This window comes from Mizuhopecten yessoensis, unplaced genomic scaffold (genome assembly GCF_002113885.1).
Source record: "Mizuhopecten yessoensis strain PY_sf001 unplaced genomic scaffold, ASM211388v2 scaffold2663, whole genome shotgun sequence".
NCBI classification, from domain to species: Eukaryota; Metazoa; Mollusca; class Bivalvia; order Pectinida; family Pectinidae; genus Mizuhopecten; species Mizuhopecten yessoensis.
Genome location: NW_018404658.1, coordinates 134245 through 150048, shown reverse-complemented (window position 1 = coordinate 150048; position 15804 = coordinate 134245). Strand labels below are relative to the sequence as shown.

Genomic DNA, 15804 nt, shown 5'->3' with positions numbered 1-15804 from the left:
CATGCCCTCATACATACACACCTCTGTAAAAGATACATAAACAGGTAGACCATGCCCTCATACATACACACCTCTGAAAAAGATACATAAACAGGTAGGCCACGCCCTCATACATACACACCTCTGAAAAAGATGCATAATGTCCTTACAAAACAAACGTATTAGCTACCTCTAATTGTCTTTTGTCTGATATTGTCACTTCATGCATTTGTTTTATTGGATCAGTTACATCTGACAAATATAATTCAACCAGTTTAGATAGTAATGAGTCTTTAGACACTTTCAATCTATTTTAATACATATGCATTTGGCGATAAAAGATCAAGAACCAATAGAAGGTATAATAGCAAAGTTTTACTTTCTACACAAGCAATGTACCTATTAAACATTGGGATTACTGATTGTTTAGATAGTAAAACTTTGATATTACATATTTCCATACTGATGAATCTTATTGACGATAGCAGGTATGTCAGGTAGCATACATCCTTAACCACTTTGGGTCACTTACTTCCTTGTCCATTGACTCCCTTGCCTTCAAAGATACCAGGTACAGCAGTAGGTACAGGGTAGGGCGATGGAGTGACTGTCGGAGTTGGTGGAATGAAAGCAGGTACGTGGTACGGAGTAGGTACAAGTGTAATGCCACCGGGCAGAGTTGGATACATGCCTGGCTGATACATAACACCAGGTTGTGGGGTCAGAATCATTCCCGGCATCAAAGTCTCACCACCTGGTACGGTTGGATACAAGTAGGGTGCATAGGTCTTGCCTGGAGAAGGTGTGTACGTCTGCCCTGGTATACCTGGAGCTGTGGGGAGTGGAGCATTGGTGTAACCTGGATATGGCGTGTAGGCCATTGGTGGCACTAGAGTGACCCCACCTGGGAGGGTTGGGAACAAACCAGGAGCATAGGTCTGGCCAGGCTGTGGTGTGAGCATCATTCCGGGTACAAGTGGTTGTCCTCCTGGAATTGTTGGGTACAAAGGTGGTGCATAGGTCATTCCTGGGGCTGGTGTGTACAGCTGTCCTGGGATCCCTGGTGCTGTGGGTATTGGTGCAGGGTACGTATAACCCGGATATAGAGTATTCATCATAGGTGGAACGAGAGTGGCTCCACCAGGCAGAGTTGGGTACAGTCCTGGAGCGTATGTCTTTCCTGGTTGAGGAGTGAGCATCATGCCTGGGACAAGAGGTATACCACCTGGTGCAGTTGGATAGAGGTATGGTGCATATGTCTTTCCTGGTGAAGGTGTGTAGAATTGGCCTGGGACACCTGGAGCTGTGGGAATGGGTGCGAATGTGTAACCTGCAAATGGCGGTACCAAGGTTGCACCACTTGGTAAAGTCGGGTACAAGCCAGGAGCATAGGTGTGGCCCGGCATTGGGGTGAGGATCATACCAGGTACAAGAGGCTGTCCTCCTGGGACTGTTGGGTATAGGTTTGGAGCATACGTCTTTCCTGGGGCAGGTGTGTACATCTGTCCTGGGACTCCTGGAGCAGTAGGGATTGGTGGAGCATAGGTAAATCCAGGGAAGGGTGTATACATAAGTGGTGGTATCAAGGTCTGTCCTCCGGGAAGTGTCGGGTACAGGCCAGGAGCATATGTCTGACCAGGCCTTGGAGTGAGCATCATGCCTGGGACAAGAGGTATACCACCTGGTGCAGTTGGATAGAGGTATGGTGCATATGTCTTTCCTGGTGAAGGTGTGTAGAATTGGCCTGGGACACCTGGAGCTGTGGGAATGGGTGCAAATGTATAACCTGCAAATGGTGGTACCAAGGTTGCACCACTTGGTAAAGTCGGGTACAAACCAGGAGCATAGGTGTGGCCCGGCATTGGGGTGAGGATCATACCAGGTACAAGAGGCTGTCCTCCTGGGACTGTTGGGTATAGGTTTGGAGCATACGTCTTTCCTGGGGCAGGTGTGTACATCTGTCCTGGGACTCCTGGAGCAGTAGGGATTGGTGGAGCATAGGTATATCCAGGGAAGGGTGTATACATAAGCGGTGGTATCAAGGTCTGTCCTCCGGGAAGTGTCGGGTACAGGCCAGGAGCATAGGTCTGACCAGGCCTTGGAGTGAGCATCATGCCAGGTACAAGAGGTTGTCCTCCGGGTACTGTTGGGTAGAGTCCTGGAGCATATGTATGTCCTGGTGACGGGGTGTATGTCTGTCCGATAATTCCTGGAGCAGTTGGGATGGGTGGAGCATAGGTATATTTGGGGTATTGGGTACTAGCTAGAGGAGGCACAAGAGTAGCTCCACCTGGCAGAGTTGGGTACAAGCCTGGCTGGTACATTACTCCAGGTTGTGGGGTTAGCATCATTCCTGGCATCAGCGTCTCACCACCTGGTACTGTAGGGTACAAGTAGGGTGCATAGGTCCTGCCTGGAAAAGGTGTGTACGTCTGCCCTGGTATACCTGGAGCTGTCGGGATCGGCACAGAATATGTGAACCCTGGATATGGAGTAGGTGCATATGGAGGCACCAGAGTAGCACCACCTGGCAGAGTCGGGTATAGTCCAGGAGCATAGGTCTGGCCAGGCTGTGGGGTGAGCATCATGCCAGGTACAAGGGTTTGCCCTCCTGGTACTGTCGGGTAGAGTCCTGGGGCGTATGTCTTTCCCGGTGAAGGAGTGTACGTCTGACCTGGAATACCAGGTGCGGTAGGAATAGGTGGAGCAAATGTGAAACCTGGATAAGGGGTATATGCCATCGGTGGCACTAATGTTACACCTCCAGGTAGAGTAGGTAGCAGTCCTGGGGCGTAGGTCTTTCCTGGTTGTGGCGTCAGCATCATTCCGGGGACAAGGGTGACACCTCCTGGTAGAGTGGGGTACAGTCCTGGAGGATACGTCTGTCCTGGCAGAGGAGTGTATGTTTGGCCTATAACTCCTGGAGCAGTAGGAACGGCTGTTGTTTTCATGGGAGGAATAAGAGTAGCACCTCCAGGAAGGGTTGGGTACAATCCGGGTGCGTAAGTCTGGCCAGGCTGTGGAGTGAGCATCATACCAGGTACAAGGATTTGTCCTCCTGGAACTGTTGGGTAGAGTCCTGGAGCAAATGTATGTCCTGGTGATGGGGTGTATATCTGACCTGGGACACCAGGAGCTGTAGGAATAGGTGGACTAAAAGTATATCCAGGATATGGTGTGTATGCCAAAGGTGGTATAAGAGTGGCTCCACCTGGCAGAGTTGGAAATATTCCTGGGGCGTATGTCTTTCCTGGTTGAGGGGTGAGCATCATACCAGGTACAAGGGTTTGTCCTCCTGGCACTGTTGGGTAGAGTCCTGGAGCGAATGTATGTCCTGGTGATGGGGTGTATAACTGACCTGGGACACCAGGAGCCGTGGGAATCGGAGCAAATGTATAACCAGCAAATGGTGGAACAAGAGTTGCTCCTCCTGGTAATGTTGGGTAAAGATTAGGACCGTATGTCAGGCCTGGCAGTGGGGTGAGTAGCATGCCTGGTACAAGGGGTTTTCCTCCAGGAATTGTTGGGTACAGGTTTGGTGCGTACGTCTGTCCAGGAGAAGGTGTGTATATCTGTCCTGGGATCCCTGGAGCTGTAGGGATAGGTGGAGCATAGGTGAATCCTGGATAAGGAGTGTAGGCAAGAGGAGGAATCAAGGTTTGTCCACCTGGAAGAGTTGGATATAATCCTGGAGCATAGGTCTGTCCTGGTTGGGGTGTTAGCATCATTCCAGGGACAAGTGTTTGGCCACCAGGAACAGTTGGGTAGAGTCCTGGAGCATATGTATGTCCTGGAGAAGGGGTGTAGGTCTGTCCAGGAATGCCTGGAGCAGTAGGGATGGGTGGTTTGTTAGTGTATCCTGGATAAGGGGTATAGATCATCGGAGGAACAAGGGTAATTCCCCCTGGCAGGGTTGGGTAAAGACCTGGAACGTAGACCTGGCCTGGTGTTGGGGTCAGCATCATTCCAGGCATCAGTGTCTCACCACCTGGTACTGTTGGGTACAGATCTGGCCTGTAGGTTTTGCCTGGTGAAGGTGTGTATGTCTGACCTGGTATACCTGGAGCTGTGGGAACTGGTGCAAAGGTGTAACCTGGACGTGGAGTGTTGGCTAATGGTGGAACTAGAGTGGCCCCACCTGGGAGGGTTGGGTACAACCCAGGAGCATAGGTTTGACCAGGCAGTGGAGTGAGAATCATGCCAGGTACAAGTGGTTGTCCTCCTGGAATTGTTGGGTACAAGTTTGGTGCGTATGTCTGTCCTGGAGCAGGGGTATATGCTTGTCCTGGGACCCCTGGAGCTGTAGGGATCGGTGTTGGATATGTAAAACCTGGGTATGGAGTATTGATCATTGGTGGTACAAGAGTTGCTCCACCAGGTAGGGTTGGGAACAATCCAGGGGCATAGGTCTTTCCTGGTTGAGGAGTCAGCATCATGCCAGGTACAAGGGTTTGTCCTCCTGGTACTGTTGGGTAGAGTCCAGGGGCATATGTCTTTCCTGGTGCGGGTGTGTAAATTTGGCCTGGGACACCTGGAGCTGTAGGTATTGGTGCAAAGGTGTAACCTGCAAATGGTGGAACAAGAGTTGCTCCTCCTGGAAGTGTAGGGTACAGTTGTGGAGAGTATGTCTGACCAGGAGCAGGTGTAAGCATCATACCAGGTACAAGAGGCTGTCCTCCTGGAATTGTTGGGTAGAGACCTGGAGCATATGTCTTTCCTGGGGCAGGTGTGTACATCTGTCCTGGGACTCCTGGAGCAGTAGGTATTGGTGGAGCATAGGTATATCCAGGGAAGGGTGTGTACATGAGTGGTGGTATCAAGGTCTGTCCTCCAGGAAGTGTCGGATAAAAGCCAGGAGCATAGGTCATGCCAGGCTGTGGGGTGAGCATCATACCAGGTACAAGGGTTTGTCCTCCTGGAACAGTTGGATAGAGACCTGGAGCATATGTCTTTCCTGGAGCAGGTGTGTATGTTTGTCCTGGGATCCCTGGAGCTGTTGGTACAGGTGCAGGATATGTATAGACTGGGTAAGGTGTATTTATCATAGGTGGCACAAGAGTAGCACCACCAGGTAGTGTCGGGTACAATCCTGGAGCGTAGGTCTGGCCAGGCTGTGGGGTGAGCATCATGCCAGGTACAAGGTTTTTTCCTCCCGGTACTGTCGGGTAGAGTCCTGGGGCGTATGTCTTTCCTGGTGATGGAGTGTACGTCTGACCTGGAATACCAGGTGCAGTAGGAATGGGTGGAGCAAATGTGAAACCAGGATAAGGAGTATATGCCATTGGTGGCACTAAGGTTACACCTCCAGGTAGAGTAGGTAGCAGTCCTGGGGCGTAGGTCTTTCCTGGTTGTGGCGTCAGCATCATTCCTGGGACAAGGGTGACACCTCCTGGTAAAGTGGGGTACAGTCCTGGAGGATACGTCTGTCCTGGCAGAGGAGTGTATGTTTGGCCTGGAACACCTGGAGCAGTAGGAACGGCCGTTGTTTTCAAGGGCGGAATTAGAGTAGCACCTCCAGGAAGGGTTGGGTACAATCCAGGAGCGTAGGTCTGGCCAGGCTGTGGAGTGAGCATCATGCCAGGTACAAGGATTTGTCCTCCTGGTACTGTTGGGTAGAGTCCTGGAGCGAATGTATGTCCTGGTGATGGGGTGTATATCTGACCTGGGACACCAGGAGCCGTAGGAATAGGTGGGCTAAAAGTATATCCAGGATATGGTGTGTATGCCAAAGGTGGTATAAGAGTGGCTCCACCTGGCAGAGTTGGAAATATTCCTGGGGCGTATGGCTTTCCGGGGTGAGGGGAGAGCATAATACCATGTACAAGGGTTTGTCCTCCTGGCACTGTTGGGTAGAGTCCTGGAGCGACTGTATGTCCTGGTGATGGGGTGTATGTTTGTCCAATAATTCCTGGAGCTGTAGGTATCTTGGGAGCAGGAGTGTTAATAGAGGGTGGTGTGTACGCCAGTGGGGGAACAAGGGAAGCACCTCCTGGAAGGGTTGGGCAGTAACCTGGAATGTAGACCTGGCCTGGTGACGGGGTCAGCATCATTCCTGGCATCAACGTCTCACCGGTGCGTATGTCTGTCCTGGGGCAGGGGCATATGCTTGTCCTGGGACCCCTGGAGCTGTAGGGATCGGTGTTGGCTATGTAAAACCTGGGTATGGAGTATTGATCATTGGTGTTACAAGAGTTGCTCCACCAGGTAGGGTTGGGAACAATCCAGGGGCAGCCCGGCATTGGGGGGAGGATCATACCAGGTACAAGAGGCTGTCCTCCTGGGACTGTTGGGTATAGGTTTGGGGGTACAAGTGGTTGTCCTCCTGGAATTCTTGGGTACAAGTTTGGTGCGTATGTCTGTCCAGGAGAAGGTGTGTAACCTGCAAATGGTGGAACAAGAGTTGCTCCTCCTGGTAATGTTGGGTAAAGATTAGGACCGTATGTCAGGCCTGGCAGTGGGGTGAGTAGCATGCCTGGTACAAGGGGTTTTCCTCCAGTAATTGTTGGGTACAGGTTTGGTGCGTACGTCTGTCCAGGAGAAGGTGTGTAACCTGCAAATGGTGGAACAAGAGTTGCTCCTCCTGGTAATGTTGGGTAAAGATTAGGACCGTATGTCAGGCCTGGCAGGGGGGTGAGTAGCATGCCTGGTACAAGGGGTTTTCCTCCAGTAATTGTTGGGTACAGGTTTGGTGCGTACGTCTGTCCAGGAGAAGGTGTGTATATCTGTCCTGGGATCCCTGGAGCTGGAGGGGTAGGTTGAGCATAGGAGAATACTGGATAACCCCACCTGGGAGGGTTGGGTACAACCCAGGAGCGTAGGTCTGACCTGGAAGAGGGGGCAGAATCATATGCCAGGTACAAGTGGTTGTCCTCCTGGAATTCTTGGGTACAAGTTTGGTGCGTATGTCTGTCCAGGAGAAGGTGTGTATATCTGTCCTGGGATCCCTGGAGCTGTAGGGATACGCGAAGCATAGGTGAATCCTGGATAAGGAGGGTAGGCAAGAGGAGGAATCAAGGTTTGTCCAGCTGGAAGAGTTGGATATAATCCTGGAGCATAGGTGTGTCCTGGTTGGGGTGTTAGCATCATTCCAGGGACAAGTGTTTGGCCACCAGGAACATTTGGGTAGAGTCCGGGAGCAAAGCTATGTCCTGGTGATGGGGTGTATAACTGACCTGGGACACCAGGAGCCGTGGGATAATCCTGGAGCATAGGTCTGTCCTGGTTGGGGTGTTAGCATCATTCCAGGGACAAGTGTTTGGCCACCAGGAACAGTTGGGTAGAGTCCGGGAGCAAAGGTATGTCCTGGTGATGGGGTGTATGTCTGTCCAATAATTCCTGGAGCTGTAGGTATCTTGGGAGCAGGAGTGTTAAGAGAGGGTGGTGTGTACGCCAGTGGGGGAACAAGTGTAGCACCTCCTGGAAGGGTTGGGTAGTAACCTGGAATGTAGACCTGGCCTGGTGCCGGGGTCAGCATCATTCCTGGCATCAACGTCTCACCACCTGGTACTGTAGGGTACAGGTAGGGTGCGTAGGTTTTGCCTGGAGAAGGTGTGTAGGTCTGACCTGGTATTCCTGGAGCTGTTGGGATCGGTGCATTGGTATAAGCTGGACGAGGGGTATTGGCAAATGGTGGTACTAGAGTGGCTCCACCTGGGAGGGTTGGGTACAACCCAGGAGCGTAGGTCTGACCTGGAAGAGGGGTCAGAATCATGCCAGGTACAAGTGGTTTTCCTCCAGGAATTGTTGGGTACAGGTTCGGTGCATATGTCTGTCCTGGAGCAGGTGTGTACATCTGTCCTGGGACCCCTGGAGCAGTTGGGATAGGAGCGGGTGTGAAGACTGGGTAAGGAGTATTGATCATCGGTGGTACAAGAGTTACTCCGCCAGGCAGTGTTGGGTACAGTCCTGGAGCGTATGTCTGCCCAGGTGCAGGAGTGAGCATCATGCCAGGAACAAGAGGTATTCCCCCTGGTATTGTTGGGTAGAGGTTCGGTGCATATGTTTTTCCTGGAGCTGGCGTGTATATTTGCCCTGGGATACCTGGAGCAGTTGGTATAGGTGCAGGATAGGTATAGCCTGGGTATGGCGTTTGTGCCATGGGAGGGACAAGAGTCGCTCCACCAGGCAGTGTGGGGTAGAGTCCTGGAGCGTATGTCTGCCCGGGGGCGGGGGTGAGCATCAATCCAGGCATGAGAGGTATTCCTCCAGGAAGTGTTGGGTACAAGCCAGGAGCAAAGGTCTGTCCCGGCTGTGGGGTGTACATCTGGCCTGGGACTCCTGGGGCCGTGGGGATGGCTGGGCCAGGGGTTGGCGTGATTCTAGGGTCACAGTATGGCCTTACACAACACGAGTCCCGTGGGTCCGTGATCATTGTACAGCCTGGTGTCAAGTCATAATGGGGACATCTGAAATTGAATGGGTTTTTTTATTTTCATTATCTTCAAAATAAAATATGAGTACCTCCAAGGTAGAGGATATATCCCATGCCATGTACCTTCCACTCAAACTAACATCAAATAACAAAGTGACGTACTTAAAATCTTTCAGTTAATTTTTTTTTTTAATGCATGAAAACACTGATGTGTGACCAGAAGAAACTGTGTCTATACTTTATTAGGGAGTTAAATTAATTTTGGGATGTGGTAAAAAGGTAAAACATAATATTGCGCTTAAGTTGTTGAAGGAATATGTCAAATATCTTCTGATAATGCTAGAGATTGCCCGATATTTCAAACCATAAAATAGTAATTGCATGAGTATTAACTAATTAACTTTGCCCATAATCTGATTCATCTAAATTCTTTAAACTACAGAAATGCTTACTTTCATGCTGATTTTGCTCAATTTAAACCACAACATTAATACTGACCTAGTCTCACCAAAATTGGATTTTTTTTTTTATCAAATTATTTTGCGAAAACCGTCAAATAATCAGGGCATAATACACTCATTATATGCTAAACTTTCAACTGAACCTTTTTCTTTGTATAGTATAAATATTGACAAAGTGTCATCAACACTGGGTCATTATCAATGGGGAAACTGCCCACAAGCTGGAGGGCAGCCGAAGTGGGGACAGATGATCACTCTCTATATCATTATACATCCTGTCAACATTTTGATGGGCGAACAACAAAAACTGAACACAAAAATCTAAGCTTTGAGTTTCTCTTCATTAATGATAGTATCATTATTAAAAGTATTATATAGTTAGTCTAGCAAATGCCATTTTTTTTCCATTTATAAACTGTAATTAATTTTTTTTAAATTAATTCTGAGCATTTATTAAGGTCACTTTTGGGGAGGGGTAAATTTTACTATTGCTTATATAAACAAAATAAATCTTTTGCCAATATTTTGTCCATTTTCAGCAAGAAATAAATAAAACTTGGTTGGAATACTTATAAACTTTTAATTGAATATTATCAGAAAGTAAAATCCTGATCTACTTGGCAAAAGAGGAAAACTTATTAAGTGACAATAAATATATGTCTCATTCAATAGTAAAATGATTTATTTGAATATTTTATTTTCCTTTGGTGACATGACAAGTAATTCATTTCTCTCTTTTTTTACATGCTGATTTCCACTTCACATCTCAACAATGAAAACTACCTATACAACAAGCCATTCGGATTGATACGTCTTGCATGTGCCCCGCTTTGACCATCAATGCATATGTCAAGTTTGGTTGGTCTAGCACTATAGTTTCAGAGAAACTAACTTAAATGCAAAAATTTAATGTTGATGCTGCCATTGCCAGAAAACAACATCGTAGTGTCGCTTCCGCTATTTCGTGGCAGAGAGACAATAAGTCAGGTAACTGTAGAGGCCCTTGGGCCTCTTGCTTTAAGGTGGAGCCTGATCCTCTTGAAACCACCCCTCCCTTCAGTCAATCTTTGGATTTACTGACGAGAGACTTACCTGTCATTACATCTGAAGTATCCTGTAGTGGCGTTTTCACACACACATTTCAGCTCACAACCGTCCGACCATGACTGCCCTTGGGTGAAGGGTACGCCGTTGTACATGCACACAGGGTTAGGTGATGCGGTAGGTTGGAGGGATGGAGTCTGGCCAGGGCCTAGGGATGGCGTAACTGCTGGCTTTGGTGTAGGTTTGAGAACACAGTAAGGCTTCATACAACAGGGGTTCACATAATCCCTCTGCAGAGTACAACCATCAGGTAAGTTCACAAACCGAGGGCATCTGTAAAAGAAAACCAAGTAACAGTCTTATGTCATGTTTTAATATTTGCATGTAGAATATAGAATAGAAACAAGAAAATTAGTAAAATGGACCGATTGTTCTCCCCGTAAATACCACCTAGGCTGTAATAAAGTGTGACCTCAATGTAACCTTGAGCTTGGGCCTTCAGATCTAAAAGTTGTATGTGACACACTGTCTTCCCATCCTAAAAATATCTATTAAATTTCAATGAGCTATCTTCGGCAAGACAGAAATGATGGCCTGAATAATGAATTTGACCTTTGACTTCAATATGAGCATGACCTCTGGAGTACAGACCCAGACACACCACCTTACCACCTTGCAGGTATCATTTACATTTCATTGAGATATCTTAAAAGACTCAGTAATTATGGCTGGAACAATCACCTTTGACCTTAACGATACCTTGACCTTTAGCGTACAGACCCAACAGTGAAATATGACACAGATTCCTACCATCCTACATAAACTGTATCCCAACATTTCTTTAAGTTGTATTCAGCAAGTCAGAAGTCATGGTCTGGACAATAAATTTGGCACCTGAGCTCAATGTGACCTTAACCTTAGGCGTTTGGACCTAATGGTGCTATGCAACACATCACTTGCTGGCCTACATATATCCCTTGGATTTCATTGAGATATCTTCAAAGACTAAGAAGCTATGGCCTGCACAATTAACTTCACCTTTGTCTTTAATGTGACCTTGATCTTGGGCATACAGACCCAATAACGGTACATAACACAATGCCTTGCCATCCTGTTATATCCTTAAATTTAGTTGAGCTATCTACAGCAGGTCAGAAGGTATGGCCTGGATAAACATGTTGGAGGAATGACCGAACGGACAGACAAATGGACAGAGCAGTGACTATATGCTCGGAGAATTATTTCTCAAAGTGGTGCTGGAATTAAATATTTCCTTTGTTTTACTGATAGACCAGCTTTGTTCAGAACCATTTCAAAGACTATCAAGATGTGAGGCAATATATCAAAAACATGATCAAAAACACATCCTTCATTTTTTTTTAGGGGGGGGGGAGGGGGTATGTTAATATTTACCGTTCAGAACACTGGTAGAATCCGGTCTTGGCATCGGTACACTCACAGTTGTAGTCACAGCCATCTTCCCACTTCTGGCCCTGTGTGTATTGCTGGCCCTTGTACACACATACATCTGAAGACACATAAATATAAATATTACTCTTACTTTTTTATCGACAGACTCATTTTTTTTATAATATTCTAACAAGACGGGGGCAGGTGTCACCTTTGAGGTTTCTACAATTTGCTTCTGATTAAGGCTATTGTCCTTAACCCTTTCACCACTGTAGACCAAAATGGACTCGTCCAGATCAAAGCATAGTACAGTCTACTAACGTTACACAGGGGTGAAAGGGTTAAGTTACATCAGAAAAATCATTATCACCAAAAGCAAATTTTCCTTAATAGCTGTATTGACACATCAAATACTAGTATATTTCAACGGATTTGAACTGTGATTACCTTTGAATGTGGGTCCTTGGCTGGGAACAGGTGTTGGAGCCACAGTCGACACCCCGGGGATAGGCTGGGCTGTGGGCACAACATTAGGGCGGGGTGTAGGCTTGACAACGCTCCCTCCGGTGATGACCCCAGTGGGAGCTGTGGGGTAACCATAACCGGTGTATGTACCATTGGCAGGGGTGAAGGAACACTCTGGTACCTTGCAACAGAATGGGTCCTTTGGATCAGGCACAAGCTGGCAGCTGGCCGGTAGTTTGGGGAAAGCAGCACATCTAGAATGCAAAAGATTTTTATTCTATTAAACACGGTCTTCAACTGAAATTATTTTGGTACAAATTTAATCACTTCAGGGAAAATCCTTGAGGAGGCATGGGGTCCAGTAGAACTGCAAAAGTGAAATTAGCACCGTTTACTGTATACCAGGAAATTTTTCTCTGTAGTTGAATTTTCGTCCTCCTTTCACCACTGTAGACAATAATCGACTCATCCAGATCAAAGCATGGTAGAGTCTACTAAAGTGGCATAGTGTTGAAAGGGTTAATGAGGGCGAATTTATCATCACAGCAAACATTTGTAAACAACATCATATGCATAATAATTAATTCAATGTCAAAGGCGAAATTAATATTTGGCAACATTCATTTTACTGTTGAATGGCGAAAATTTCCCTGTATACAGTATTTTTATTTTTATTTTCAATTGAACATATTCCGGCCCTCCTATTTTTTGAAATTGTCCAAAATTTGCAGAAATTGGCCCATGCTCTCCCTGCCCACAGAACTAGTTTTTTACTTCACGGTTGCAAAAATGGTAAACGTTTTCTATGATAGGCTTTTACTACGTCAGTTAACCCTACTGGAATGTCAGTTTTCATGGTAACACACAACGTAGATGTATTTGAAAATCCTTATTACCTCTCGCTACACCTGTAGACCCCGGCGGGTCCATTCTCACAGTAACACACATAGTCACAGCCATCATACCACTGCATGCCTTGGTTGTAGTTCTTCCCCTTGTACACACACGCATCTGATGAGGTCAAAACACAGAATCTATTCTTAGTTTTAAAGTGGAATCGTTTTTACAACAAATATAACTTTAAAGCAATGCCATTGGTTTTCTGTTCACTTCATAGACAAAGGTGAACTTAACAGAATATATTGCAACACTTAATGAAACTGTCAAAGATTGGCGCCACTGGATTTGCTTTTAGATTTTTTTTTATAAAATTAATTAATGTCACCTTGTATATCCTGCAATGAGCCAAGGGTCCAACACTTATCTCGGACTCAAAGCAGGGGGATTTATTTATTAAAGGACAACGAAATACTGTGTTAGCATTTCTACTGAATTTCAATAGATATGGGTGGGCTTATTACCAGATATGAGCTTAGTGACAAAAATAAATACATTACATCAAATCATTAAAACAATGATGTGCTATGTTTAATAAGATAAGCAAACTTTTGCTATTATTTTTATTGTATTTTAAGTTTTTAAATCTTTTTTCTGCAAAATGGTCTTTTTATACACCAGTCATATGACTGATGATTGTAACAGTCTATAAAAACAAGTGGCTTCATAATAAACAGCCATTTAATCAGTTTAAACGGCTGTTTACTATGAAGCCACTTGAAAGCATCCTCTAGTGGTAAAAAGTAGCAAAAGTGATAATTCAAAAGTGACAATTCAAAAGTGATAATTCAAAAGTGATAAATGTCAGCAATATACGAAGGGCTGGCATCATCATTTCAGAGAATGTGTGTAGTTATCAAAATAACACCCAAGAACTTGTTGAGAATTATAAAAGAGGCTGGAAGAGAAGTAAAATTAAGGTAAATTAAAAATTTCTCTTTCTCTTTCAAAAACATCCTAAACAATGTCGGTGTGGCATAAATTCCCACAGTCAAGTTATAATAATTAGCATGTGGTGTACCTGTTGGTGCTGGAGTGGGAAGTTATAATAATTAGCATGTGGTGTACCTGTTGGTGCTGGAGTGGGAAGTTATAATAATTAGCATGTGGTTTACCTGTTGGTGCTGGAGTGGGGCTGGAAGTCGGATTAGGTGCAAGGGTAGGATTACCGCCCGGGCCTGGGGGTCCCAAAGTGGGTACTCCGCCAGGAGGGGTTGGGAAGTTAGTGATGCCCTGGGTCACGCCCGTGAAGTCGCACTCAGGAGCCTTACAACAAGGATTGGAAGGATCTTTCACAAGGCGGCACTGAGCTGGAAGATTTAAGTACCTTCGACACCTGACAAAAAAAAGCATGAAGAAAATTGTGCTGGAATAACTCCATTTTTTAATACAGAACACTGATCACTCCCATTCCATATTGGTATTATTATTTCACGTACAAGGTCACAGGCCCAATGAGACAAGACAAATTATGTTAACCAAGAAATGTATATTTAAATCTTATATACAAATTACCTGACCAAAGGAAAGAAATTTAAAAAATATGTTAATAAATAAATTAAAATTTTCGGAAATTTCTTTAAAAATTCCTTGAAAATTTGCATAAATTACTTGCTATAAAGCTCATTAGGGCTAAAAGTATGAACTTTAATAACTGGCTCTAGAGACTTACCTTTCCACGCATTTGAATTTGCCTGTTGAAGCAACCACACATTCACACTCATAGCCACAGCCATCGTACCACTTCTCGTCCTGACCATACCGTGCTCCCTTGTACTCACACCATGCTGGAAAAATATGATCATTGCATTTATATTAGGTGTTTTTTTAGTATCTGCTATTGATCTGGTTTCTATTGCAAGTGTTGTAATGAAGTGGTTTAGAATGACCACGAACCTGTTCATTTTTGAGGAACAACGGGTTTGACCGTCTTTAAATATAACATTTTAGGGTATAAATCCTGGCGGACCTGCAAATGTTTATGACAGCCTTACAAGGCTTTGTCAAGGCCTGCCTGAAAGCAGCATCAGATTACTAGGTCCGACTTTATTTAATAAACGAACAACCGTGGTCCAACCGTTTAAAAGAAAACAGCCCACATTTATTAAGAGACCACCTGTATTAAGAGATTACTTTTAAAACTTCCCAATGAAGTTTAAGAGTCCATTTTATTTACTTCCAAAATGTGGTTTCTGATCACAGACTTGATTATACAGTTATTTTGTATTTTTACCTTAGTCTAGTGTGGAGGATTTTTTTTAAACCTGTACATAAAATTTGCCATTAAATAAATTTGAATCCAACTGTTATTGTCTCAATCAGTGTTAGTATATTGGAGGAGCATCCTCAATACTCCAGGGGTTATGCTCACTTTCGCTCTCTGTACCCCTGGAATATGTTAAAGCAAAATTGAGGCTCAGCGCGCACCCTTTTCCAGTACACTGGTTTGATCCTTTGATATACATCAAAAGAATCTGTCGATTGCATTACAGTAAAATTGACTGGCTTTAAAGTCAGTTGTCATTCCTCTGTAATCTTCAAATGACAGGTATCAGCCTCATCCATTGGTCAGGTATTTTTACCCGAGACAAACCAAACAGCTAGTTGCGTGTCTTCAATTTTACTATGACATATTCCAGGGGTGCAGAAAGCGAAAGTGAGCGTAAGCCCTGGAGTGTCGAGGATGATTTGAGGAGGTGATGACGTACTCAGAACGGGAGGGGCCACTGTCGAACCCCCAGGAACTGGAGCTGGGGTGGGTATGTTGATGCTTCCGCTGATGACACCTGGAGCAGCAGTAGGGATCATGTCTGGTGTGAAGCTTCCGGTGGCATTCCCGGTCAGCGGTGGAAATATACACCGAGGGGCCAGGCAACAGCCGTCTTTGTTGTCAGCCACCAGAGAGCATTCACTGCCTAAGTTGTTATACTTGGGGCACCTGCGGACAATTGAGAAAAAATGTTCATAACATTCAAAAACCACATATTTGAAGCTGTAATCTGACATTTTGGTTAATAACAGATGTTTCAATACTGCAGAAGTTGAAATTTTCGAGCATGGACATTTTTAAGCTGTAATCTGACATTTAAGTTAATAACTGACGTTTCAATACTGTAAAAGTTGAAATTTTCATGGATATTTTCATGCTAATTTACTCAAAGTGCGAAACAATAGCAT

At 45.4% G+C, this 15804-nt stretch overlaps 1 protein-coding gene across 1 annotated transcript in view; it reads right to left on the bottom strand.

Moving 5' to 3' along the window:
- Window positions 1–15804, bottom strand: part of LOC110446232 — a 98141-nt gene that overhangs the window by 50119 nt on the left and 32218 nt on the right. The window contains 9 exon segments of the mRNA XM_021491272.1: window positions 512–6804; window positions 7152–8384; window positions 9904–10188; window positions 11269–11383; window positions 11713–11984; window positions 12627–12741; window positions 13743–13963; window positions 14300–14414; window positions 15336–15565. Of these exon segments, the coding sequence (XP_021346947.1) occupies window positions 512–6804; window positions 7152–8384; window positions 9904–10188; window positions 11269–11383; window positions 11713–11984; window positions 12627–12741; window positions 13743–13963; window positions 14300–14414; window positions 15336–15565 (8879 nt within the window).